The following is a 12,031-nucleotide window of genomic DNA, read 5'->3' on the forward strand; positions in this document are numbered from 1 at the left end:
ACGAGTAGAAACTACTCAGGTGACTTCTTCGACAACCCCCTCCTTTTGAGAATAATCTTTCGTCTCAAAAATTTTCCCCGTCATAAAGTTAGAACCGACTGATGATTTGCAACTTCCTGAAGGAATAAATACAGTTAGGGAAACAGATTCTCAACCTGCTCGCGTGGAAACTCCAACCAGGAATATAATAAACCTTGAAGAGTTAGGACCACCCACCAGTTATCTGGAACATTTCCTAGCTCGTCCTTAAAGGGTTTTTACTCCATCATTGCACCTAGCATTCGTATTACCGGCCTAGCTCTCGGCTCCCCAGGTATTGCCGGCCCAGCAGGTAGCCTGAAATTAAAGAGAGCACCCCAGTTTCGTGTGACCGAGGTACGCGCGAAATCGGTTGTGTCCGACCTCCGGGACGTGACACGAAAAACATGAAAATTTCGCAAAAGAAAGAATTTTTTTTTGCAATTCGGCGTGGGAAAAATTTCCAAAAGTTATTGGTTTCCCGGGGTTTCAAACAACGCCCTTGGTTCCACGGTTTTTTAAAAAGTAAAAAAACGTGGATTTCCCTAGATAAAGAAACATTTTCTTTCGCGGGAATTCAAATTTCGTTTCTATGCAATCCAAAGTTTTTTTACGTTAAAACTTAAAAAAGGGTTATCGCATAGAAACGAATTATTTTAATTTCCCAGGGAATTCAAAAGTTTTTTCTATGCAATTTACGTTTTTTTACGTTTTAAAAGGGGAAAAAAACGTGGATTGCATAGAAACGAAACTTTGAATTCCCTGGGAATTCAAAAAGAAAGTTTCTATGCGATAACCCTTTTTTACGTTTTAAAACGTAAAAAAACGTGGATTTCCCTAGAAACATTCTATTTGAATTCCCGCGGGAATTCAAAGTTTTGTTTCTATGCATATCCAAAGTTTTTTTACGTTTTAAAACTTAAAAAAAGGGTTATCGCATAGAAACGTTTAATTTGAATTCCGCGTGAAATGCAAAAAGTTTTGTTTCTATGCAATCCACGTTTTTTTACGTTAAAAAGTAAAAACGTTGGGTTGCATAGAACATCTTTGAATTCCGCGGGAATTCAAAGAAAGTTTCTATGCAATCCAAAGTTTTTTTACGTTTTAAAAAGTAAAAAAACGTTGGGTTGCATAGAAACGAAACTTTGAATTCCCTGGAAATTCAAAAAGTTTTGTTTCTATGCAATCCACGTTTTTTTACGTTAAAAAGTAAAAACGTTGGGTTGCATAGAAACATTCATTTTAATTCCGCGAATTCAATGAAAGTTTCTATGCAATCAAAGTTTTTTTACGTTTTAAAAAGTAAAAAAACGTGGATTGCATAGAAACGAAACATTTTAATTCCCGCGGGAATTCAAAAAGTCGTTTCTATGCGATAACCCTTTTTTTACGTTTTAAAACGTAAAAAAACGTGGATTTCCCTAGAAACATTCATTTTAATTCCCCCGCGAATTCAAAGTTTTGTTTCTATGCAATCCACGTTTTTTTACGTTTTAAAACTTAAAAAAAGGGTATCGCATAGAAACGAACTTTGAATTTTCCCCCGGGAATTCAAAGAAAGTTTCTATGCAATCCAAAGTTTTTTTACGTTTTAAAAAGTAAAAAAACGTTGGGTTGCATAGAAACGAAACTTTGAATTCCCGCGGAATTCAAAAAGTTTTTTTCTATGCAATCCACGTTTTTTTACGTTTTAAAAAGTAAAAACGTTGGGTTGCATAGAAACATTCATTTTAATTCCGCCAATTCAAAAAGTCGTTTCTATGCAATCAAACCTTTTTTTACGTTTTAAAAAGTAAAAAAACGTGGATTGCATAGAAACGAAACATTTTAATTCCCTGGGAATTCAAAAAATCTTTTCTATGCAATCCAAAGTTTTTTTACGTTTTAAAAAGTAAAAAAACGTTGGGTTGCATAGAAACGAATTATTTTAAATTCCCCCGCGAATTCAAATTTTGTTTCTATGCAATCCACGTTTTTGAAAAAGCCCCTTTTTAAAAAGAAAAACACGGAGAATTGCAAAAAATTGTTTTTGTCACGTCCCGGAGGTCGGACACAACCGATTTCGCGCGTACCTCGGTCACACGAAACTGGGGTGCTCTCTTTAATTTCAGGCTACCTGCTGGGCCGGCAATACCTGGGGAGCCGAGAGCTAGGCCGGTAATACGAATGCTAGGTGCAATGATGGAGTAATAACCTTAAGGACGAGCTAGGAAATGTTCCAGATAACTGGTGGGTGGTCCTAACTCTTCAAGGTTTATTATATTCCTGGTTGGAGTTTCCACGCGAGCAGGTTGAGAATCTGTTTCCCTAACTGTATTTATTCCTTCAGGAAGTTGCAAATCATCAGTCGGTTCTAACTTTATGACTGGGAAGTTTTGAGACGAAAGATTATTCTCAAAAGGAGGAGGTGTCGAAGAAGTCACCTGAGTAGTTTCTACTCGTACTGGAAAATTCAATAAAACTCGGTTTCGTTTGTGCGATCACTAGTTGACTCTGATTTGGCTCTATGGTACTCTATAATGTATCATTAGAAATTTATAGATGCTGCAGAAAGAGCCGTTCTCAATAACTGTAGAGACTGCTCGTTAGTGCTTGGAGTGTTTTCTCGTAGAAGTGTTGTTATTTGTTCGTCTAATTCCTTTATTTTCTTAACATAATTGTTTCTTGTTCGCAGAAGATTTCTTAATACTGTATTAAAAGAGAGTGCCTTTCTCTTGTTAGCTGGGAGTTTTTTTCCCAAAAAAAAATTGACAGAGGTCTGTTTGCGAGAAGAGACCTTTTCAGTTTCACTTATCACTTTCACTGAAGTTACTGAATTTAATTTTTTTCGCAGGATTATTGTGCTAAATTTTCAACATAAATTGTGAAAATTGATTTATTTTAACAAGAATCTTCAAGATACACGTGATTTAATGTATTACTTTCACTATGTCAAATTTTTACAAAATGTATAATTTTTATTTCCTTTTCAAAGCCACTAGATATAGTAATGTGAGACAATGTAGTATTATAACAATGTCAAATTATTCGTCACAAAATTCTGATACATGCAAATTCCTGACATATACATATATATGTGTGCAATTTTATTTCCAAGTCACTGGATACATAAATTAGTTATTTAAAATTTTCTATTTTCTTCCTCTCTTTTTCACAATAGTTATTTAGAGATGTTCACAGTTTCAAAATATGGCAAATTTATTGTCATATGGATTTCTTAAGTTTTTCTCTAAGTTCTGATTTCTGAGACACTAGGTATATTGAAAATTATTTAAATTGAATCAAAATATTATAACAAAGAGGCCTGTAAGGTTTTATTTGATTATTTCATTCTAAATCAAAGATATTAATTTTTTAAATTTCATGAGTACGTTGACAAGGGGGGGGGAAATACATGAGTGCAGTTACAATATAGGGGATACTAGATTGTCAATATAAATTTGTCAAATGGATGCTTGATACAAAAGGCCGTTTTAACATTCAGCGTAAGTACACATATATACATATAGTGTTACACATATATATATATATATTTATATATTTATATTAGTATGTTAATGTATTAGCAACTTACCCTTTTTATATTTCCTCGTCGATTTTCAACAAGACAAAACAAGACAAGACTGCTCACGTCGGCTCTGGAACGTAGCAGATGAAGTAGCAGACCTCTGCAGTGGCTTCTAGCTCAAGGCAGGGATAAAATAATAAGTCGACGATTCTTCAAGGCTCGTAGTTGCGTTCAAGACTTTATTCTCAAATACGCTGATTGTCAAAATGCATAGCAAGAGACGACTCGAGAAACAAAGTTTCCACGGACGTCCTTACCGCACTCAGGGATTCACTCTGAGAAAATCAGAATGAAGAGCCAAATTGCTAACGTCAAAGTGCATAGCAAGAGACGACTCGAGAAACAAAGTCTCCACGGACGTCCCTGCCGCACTTACGGACTCACTCTGAGAGAATCAGAATAAAAGAGACCGATGGAGAGAGCCGGAGAGAGAGCGCGAAAAGCGTTAGAGGGGCACGCCGTTCCCCACCGTGCGATCGTAGGGGAAGCAGCAAGCTCCTCCTTTTCTCTAAGTGAATCCGTGAGCACAGTTCTTTGTTCTTTAATATACATTTTAAAATAAACGCAATTGTTTAAACAATATGATTTTCAGCTTAAAATAACGAGAACAATAAGTTGTATCGTCGGTATGCATTACATTAATCTAATACATATAATTCAACGATAAAACAAAAAAATTCGATTATTATTATAAATTGTTTAAATTTTGCAATAAAAATATTTTAAACATAAAGTCGGGTGCTTAATTAGTTTAACTGTATGTTTCTGTAAAGTTGCGACCATCTGTTTGCGCGTAATTGAATCGGAAAGAAAATGAATTTTTTCTACATAGGCTTATGCATAAGTACATCTCTCTTGCTTTCACGGCGAGAATGTTCAATAAAATGGTCGATTGCTGGAAAACGGTTTGACGTAGGATTGTAGGGCTTGAATACAATCCTAATTGTTATACTTTTATCACTCCGTTATCAATGATTTATAAAAATTAAATATAAGAGTGTTCTCATATTAGAGGTTACCTGTCAAAAATTTTCAAATTTTAAAAATTAATATTTTCAAAACTAATAAGGTTGAAGATTTGAGACTTGGTATTAAGCTTTAGTACCACAAGAAGTTTTTGTGTGTAAAATTTTATATTCCTAGGATCAATAGTTTCAGAGCTAGGTCTAGGTCCATTTTTATGTATTTCGCTTTATCGACTTTACATTTGCTAATAAGGAAAAATCAAAATCTTCGAAATTAATAAGGTTGAAGATTTGAAATTTGGTATTAAGTTTTAGTATCACAAGAAGCTTTTGCGTATAAAGTTTCATATTTCTAGGAGCAATAGTTTCGAATCTGTATCTGGGTCCACTTCATATATTTGACATCTACGTTGAAAAATTTCAAAATTCAAAAATCAATATTTTCAAAACTAATGAAGTTAAAGATTTGATACTTGGTATTAAGCTTTAGTACCACAAGAAGTTTTTGTATATAAGATATCATATTCCTAGGATCAATAGTTTCGAAGCTAGGTCTAGATCCATTTTTATGTATATTTCTCTTTAGCGACTTTATTCAGCTAACTTGAAAATTAAAATTTCTGAAACTAATAAAGATAAAGATTTAAGACTTGATATTAAGTTTTTGTATCACAAGAAGTTTTTGTGTACAAAGTATCATATTTTTAGGATCAATAGTTTCGAAGCTGTATCTGAATCCAATTTATATTTTTCGCTTCGTTGACTTTATACTTAGCATATGCCTATGCAATATTTTAAGGAAAGAAAGCTTTATATTTCCTAAACGGGTTATCCGATTCTTATAGAATTTTAAACTTAAGTGTATAAAAATATTGCCTATTGAAGGGAATAGGTGGGAATTGTGTAATATGTCAATTAAGAAAATTCGTCTGTCTGTCTGTTCGTACATAGGCGTAATGCATACCTGTATATCTATATATATTAGTTCACTATTAAAATTTGTTCAAAAATTAATGGAGACCTTTATTAATTTATTTCCTTTCCTATATTGTTTCTAGAAGCAAGATGCATCTTTTATAATTATAATATTTTAATTTCTTTACCTTAATTTGTAGTTAAAAATGGTAGTGTCTGTTAACTTATATATTATGTCCATAGATATAGTAAAATATGAATTTGTTTCAATTAAATTAGGCTTCCACCTGCAACGTTCTGTCCGTGGCGATGTACTAAATTGAACTGAGAGAATTTGTTTATATTACTTTATCATTCGCGTGACGTATTTGTCACTGAGGCCGCATCACCTATGCTTCAAGAGGATGCTCTATGGGTATTGCATATGATTTTAAATATATTTTTTATTGTAGCTCTTGAACGGTAAATCAGAAAAATACGAGATTTAGTATTTAGATGTATAGAATCATTGTCTTGCTTGGGGAAGTGGTAAGAAATGTGTAAGTGTTGCCGAAAAATTGGTTTCAATTTGAACACTGCCTATGTATTCGCGTACGTCCGTGCGTTGCTTTGTGTGTGTGCGTGTGTCGGTGTCCGACGGCAAGAGCTTGCCGTGGCAAATTTCGGTCTATTCTATGTGACTTGTAACATCTACAATTCAGAAATGTGTAAACTTGGCAAAATGAAATTTGGCAAGCATGTTCACAAAGGTTCATTCTACGTTGACGTTAAGTCTGACGATGAGGAGGAAGGGGGTTTAGCAGTAATAAGCTTTACCTTTTACGTTATTTTTACATTACATGTATTATCCGTGATTTCTTATATCAAAGAATTATTTCCTTTTAAGTTGATTTTATGATCGGAGAAATTTATTTGCAATTGTAAATCAAATTATTTACCGTTATTTGTTAATTGTTAATAATAATTGTTATAGTTTAACAGGTTTTAATCTGATTTTAGATCTGTTACTTGAGCTCGCAAGCCGTCGCTGAGAAGATACGACTATGAAGATTCCTCGCTTGCTTAAAGTGCGATATACCTATAGTAATCGTTAGTTGCAAATTGAACTTGTTAGTTAACTAATTGAGCTAGAGATGTGAAATTGAACCTTTAATTGTAAAATATCATTTCCTTTTATGTGCCCGTATCAGAAATATTAAATATGTATTATTTAAAGAATATTCTTATTTGACTTGTCTATGTAGTAGGCACTCACGTACATGCTGTGTGTATGTGTGAGTGTATGCGTGTGCAGTGAAAAGTGATTTTATACCGTTCTTACTTTATAAGTTAATAACTTTTAAACTAATACGTAAAAAGTTTTGAAATTTTGCAAGTGTGTTCCTTAATGTTTGTTTTAAATCGTATTTAAGTTTAGTGATTAAGAGATGTATTGTTTAATTGTAATAAAATATTAACTTGGCAAAATGACATATTTCAGATATGCTTTAAAGTATAGAGCGAGTTTTGTACCAAATATTCTTCATTTACGCTACTTTACAAAATAGTTAATTTTTATCGGCAAGGGCGTTAATTCATGAGAATTGTTTATTAGATGGACATTTGTTAATTTGTTAGGTTTTAATAAACAATATACTTTGTGTTATAGGAAGTTTGTTCTGGCGACTGACTATTTTTGCTGACTTTATATAATTTCGGCAAGTTCGTGTAGCTATGATAATCTACAACTTATTTGATATATGTCTTATACAATAATTCTTAATTAACAATTGTATTAGTCGTTACGTTTTCAACTAAAAATTATGAAATAAAAATTTTAATAACAACAAAATATTGTTTTTAATTTGATCGTTATAGAAATCTAATAAGATTCACATGGGAAAAGTTCATATTTTACAAGTATAAGGCTATGCGTTTCTCGTGTACCCTGTGTATACGCCATCTTGTCATACCGAAGTACGCGTATAACATGAAAATTTGGAATTTTATATTGTAAAAACCATTAGTCTTGAAGAGTTGAAATTTTAGGAAAGTATTCTTTAGTTTATGCTCTTTGTTTTTTAATAGTACTTTAAAGTCGTAGGGTTGATCGTTTAGTTGTTATAAACAATTAAAGTTTTATTATTAACGGAATTTTTTATAATAAATTGGAGTTACTTAGAGCTCAGTCCTATAATGCATAATGATCCTTAGGTCCATATGAATAAAAGATATAAGTGCGAGCTTTTCATGTGTAGCCGTTTTTGCAATAAAAATTTATTAAGTTTCTTAAATAACTTTTGAATTGCTTCTAAACTATTTAAGTTAAAGACGTGAAATTTAAATCGTAAATATAGTTTTTAATTCCGAATAGTTTGATAACATTTTTATTCTTCTGAGGTTAATTGTTATTAATTATAAAATGCAAAATGTATTTATTCTTAAACCGTTTAAAATATCGCTATGAAAATTGAACTACAGGGTCATTTTATGATTCTAATTAATTAGATATTATGTTCAACCCTTAATTTTGACATAGGGGTAACTTTATATATATATATAAGATGTTCAATATATAAAGTATGTGAGACACACGAGGTATATGAGTGATACATAAGATATTCACTTTAAAAATTTATTACTTTTAAACTATTTGTTGGAAAAATTCGAAACCTAGGGGGTTGTTGCTAACTACTTAAGGGGTAATTTTTCTTATGGGGGTGATTTTGATCTGAGGGGGTAGTTTTGAAATAAAATTATTTCGAAGTCGGGAGTATGTCCATAGTGTTCGGCTCTGCTTCCTTTCTTGCGGAGTGCAGTTTGAGCGAAGTGGGGAGGGGGGGGTGAGCAACTTTGAAAATTCCTATCTCCGAAACGGTTAGAGATTAAGAGTTCAAACAAATTCCTAAAATTATTTTCGAGGAAGGCGCTTCTGATGTATATCTTGAATTTTTAATAAATTGTTTATTTAAACAATTAGAAAAGTTGATATTTTTGATTCAAACAAAAGGAGTATAGTTGAATTCTAGGGGTCCAAAGAAGTTGTACGATAAGATTTATAAAAATTCTAGATTTATATTTTGTTTAAACAAATTAAAAGTTTATTGTAAATATTAATACGGGTGATAAATATTAGTATGGGCTTATAGAGGAGGTAAAACGGTGTTAATGTCAATACATAGCTCACCTAGTCATCGTAAAATTTTTGATATTGTTATATTATTTTGGGTTAAATAAGTTAAATTTGGGCATACTTCCTGTGTGATTGTTTAGACCTTCAATTATTAGTAATTTTATGTCCTATGAGTTTTTGAGGTTATCGGTCAAAAATTTTGAAGTTATGATAAAACTAAGAAAATGGTATTATTTCATCCCGATTTTATAAATGTCCTAATGCGGGTTGTGTACCGAAACTAACTGTATAGTTTAGGTTTTTTAATAAAATTATTCTAGTTTATTTATTTACTATTGAAAATTTATTTAAGTTATGGACATGGGACTGCGGTTCTCGTGTTCAGGGCGAGAGATTACGCAATTAATGTCATATAAAAATTTTAGCTTGTCGATCAAAATTTTGAGGTACAAAATATTTTTAAGATATTAAATTTTTGAAAATAATTCTATTCAGTGTAACATGTAGGGTGTGGCTAATAGTTGGAAAATTTATAGAAATCAAATTTATTTTATTCACCAAAAATTTAATATTAATTATTTTAAAATTGTATTTTTAACAAAACTAGGTATTCACATTTGTATGGGTATTATTGTGCCGGCAACCAAGACATTATTTGACCAAAAGTTGTTTAGTTGATTTTAACACGTCTTTGGTTATTAGAATTTTAATTTTAAGAATTGGAAACCATGCTGCCCTCGATTAGTCAAGGCGTCAAGAGTAGGCAGGTAAGTGTAAAATTATTTATGTTTCAAAATGTGTCATTTCAAATCTGTCTTGTCAGGATTGAAAGAAGAAAGGGTTAAGGCAATATTCTTACCTTGGTTGATCACTACAAACGGAGTCATACGTTTGTCATGATTGCAAAATTTAAACTGAAATATCTTAAAGCTAACTTATATTCTATCGGTTAAAAATCGCAACGCGGTTAATACACGTGTTACGGTCGCAAGAATAGTAATAGTTGAACAATTGTGCAAAAGAATAGATTGTAGTTTTGCCATCCCAAATATAGTGGGGGCTGATAATAAAGTTCAGTAACAGAAATCAAAAACATCGAAGCAAAATAATAAAATTGTAGCAAAACGATAAGGTAATAGCTATAGTCATAAAAGTGTTAAATAATATAACTAGTGAAAAATCGTAATTCCGTTATTGAATGCTTATTAGTTGTCGACAGAGTAATAATTATGTGAAAATTATTTGATTGGTAGCCTGGATCGCTCCAGAACTGCCATCAAAGGTTTAAGTGTCAAATCCTTGAAGTTATTGGTTAGTTCTTCGTGGCGTTAGAATGAGAGATGCAATCAATTGGTCAGTTCCAAGTTTGATCTGTTAAACGGCTCGCGAGGTTCGCACGGTCTCGCGGGTCGGTTATTCGCTCGGTTAAGACTGATTTAAATCGTGTAAGATGAGTTTTAACTTGTGTCACTAAAGTTTGTTCAATGCTACTTTAACTTTGTCAAATATCTGATTAATATTACGTTAAAATTTTAGAGAATTTCGTACAACAGGGAAAAAATGACGGGACGTCACATCTCCCTTTTTTAAGACAAATTCCGCTGCGATCGAGGAATTTGGCTAATCTCATCTAATCTTTGATTTAAATCATAGTAAGTATAAGTAGGTGTAGTTACAATGACTGTAGGCTCGATATGTTGTCGCTGATTCTCCGCTGGGCAAGTCGGCGCATCAGTTGTTACTCGACGGTCATTACTTGAATAGATTGGTTTGCTGACTGCTATCTGTTCATCCTGCTGTTGTTTTTCATCCTTGTCGACTGGTCCTCTGGCCAAGTGAAGAAGGAGGTGAGTAATAGAGCTCCACAAAGCTCCCAGGAGATGCATACTACATCCATATGCAGTGTGCAAAGCGTAACCATGTATCGTAGTGTCGATGATGATTTTTATCAGTCGGATTATCAGAAATATTCCGAATAATCCTGCTGTAGCTGATCCAAATGAGATAAATCCTCGCCAAACTCTAGAGGCTGCTGATTCTGCGATTTTGTTTAGTGCGTCCTCGTCCAACATATTATACAAGGAAACGGTGTTGGGGTCGAACGAGTGTCCGGTTAAGCCTCGGGCAATAGAGTTAAGCACAGCTGGTTTCTCGGCGGGGAACATGATATGTTCTCGTAGCCGTTCTATGTCCTTTTCTGAATAGATTCCGCTGACAGCGAGAGGTCCAGGTGTCAAATAGCTCCAGGTCAATTGGGCCATTGGTTTAAGCTGTTGGGGAGGCAGTTGTCGAACTTGCGGATCCGGTGACATCTGCACCCAGGTGTCTTCGATTCGATACAGAGTGGGCATTTCGTGGTTGCATTCTCGTTGATTTCCCACCTTAGTAAGTATTCTGGACTTCGGAGTCAGGAACATGCTGGTGTTGTGCACGGTTACTGGAAGTTCCGTGTAACACTCCTTAGGTCGGCGCACGGTGGCGTCGATTGGTATGCATTTTATTACAAAAATGGCTTCTCCTGCGGTGACAGCCATGTATCCAGGTCCTTTCATTAGTCGGTATGCAAACTCGTCAGGTTGTAACGTAGCAAAAGACAAGGCGTTAGTGATTACTTGTCTCTCGAGTTCACACTTTTGTTGCATCACATTGTGATATAACGAAACCATTTGTTGTCGAATATGTTTTTCGACGTACACGAACTTAGAGTTCATGTATGCAAAAATGTCTAGGTTTTCCATGGGGATCTGCTTCCGGTTGGAAGGAGTATCTCCTTTACTCGTTTCCAATATAAAGAGTTTCGGATGCTCGGTGCGGAACAGCGTGTAACCGCACAGAGACATTTCTCGAGTTTTAGTAAGTGCAAATGTTGTGTCTTGCGTAGTAAGGCTGTAGACCACTGAGGAGTCCGAGTTGGTCGAATCCTCCTGCATCTTTGTTGCTCGTCCTTCGTAAAGTACGTCGTACTGGTGAAAGTCACAGGGTGATACCGGGGCGACTTTCCAGAATGAATATCCATCGTCTGAATCAAGGCAAGTTCCATCTTTTAGTTGACAGACTGTTCCGGATTTTAATATTATTCTACCGGATTCCAAGTGAACTGGGGCGTAGAAAGATCGAAGGGTAATCTTTGCCACTCCTTGTACTATGACGTTGGGCCAAGTTCCAAATTGATCTGAATAGTAAGTTGTTTCGCAGCTTCCTTCATTGTTGGTGCCGGCGAGAGTGATACTTCTAGTAGTGGTTTGATTGACTCTTAGACCCGTCATGAAATTGTTGGGTCCAAGCGAGAGAGTGCCGTCCTGGAACATCCTCATACACTGGTCGTGACCAACCTCGTGAAGATAGTCTGCTCTGCCGTTGTGGACTGCTGAAATGTGGGAGTGCATTCCGCAATAGTAGACGGTGCGCGAAATTTCCACTTTGCACTGGATAACCTCGGCATAGTTGTACACA

General features: G+C 34.3%; 1 protein-coding gene and 1 long non-coding RNA gene across 2 annotated transcripts; one reads left to right on the forward strand and one right to left on the reverse strand.

Annotated features, from left to right (window-relative positions):
* The first annotated feature begins 3,411 nt into the window (after window positions 1-3,411).
* LOC120359896 lies at window positions 3,412-7,297 on the forward strand. Its single transcript, XR_005576654.1, has 3 exons — window positions 3,412-4,212; window positions 5,746-5,881; window positions 6,466-7,297. It is a non-coding gene; the product is annotated as an uncharacterized LOC120359896 (long non-coding RNA).
* Window positions 7,298-10,164: 2,867 nt separating this feature from the next.
* Window positions 10,165-11,784, reverse strand: LOC120359900. Its single transcript, XM_039459334.1, has one exon. The coding sequence runs from the start codon at window positions 11,506-11,508 to the stop codon at window positions 10,165-10,167; it is 1,344 nt and encodes a 447-aa protein (XP_039315268.1). The 5' UTR covers window positions 11,509-11,784.
* Between the last annotated feature and the right edge of the window lie 247 nt (window positions 11,785-12,031).

This window comes from Solenopsis invicta, unplaced genomic scaffold (assembly GCF_016802725.1).
Source record: "Solenopsis invicta isolate M01_SB unplaced genomic scaffold, UNIL_Sinv_3.0 scaffold_318, whole genome shotgun sequence".
Lineage (NCBI taxonomy): Eukaryota > Metazoa > Arthropoda > Insecta > Hymenoptera > Formicidae > Solenopsis > Solenopsis invicta.

Bases quoted from the DNA above. Each gene is read 5' to 3' on its own strand.
- LOC120359900 (XM_039459334.1), bottom strand. From the start codon at position 11,508: ATGCAGGAGGATTCGACCAACTCGGACTCCTCAGTGGTCTACAGCCTT.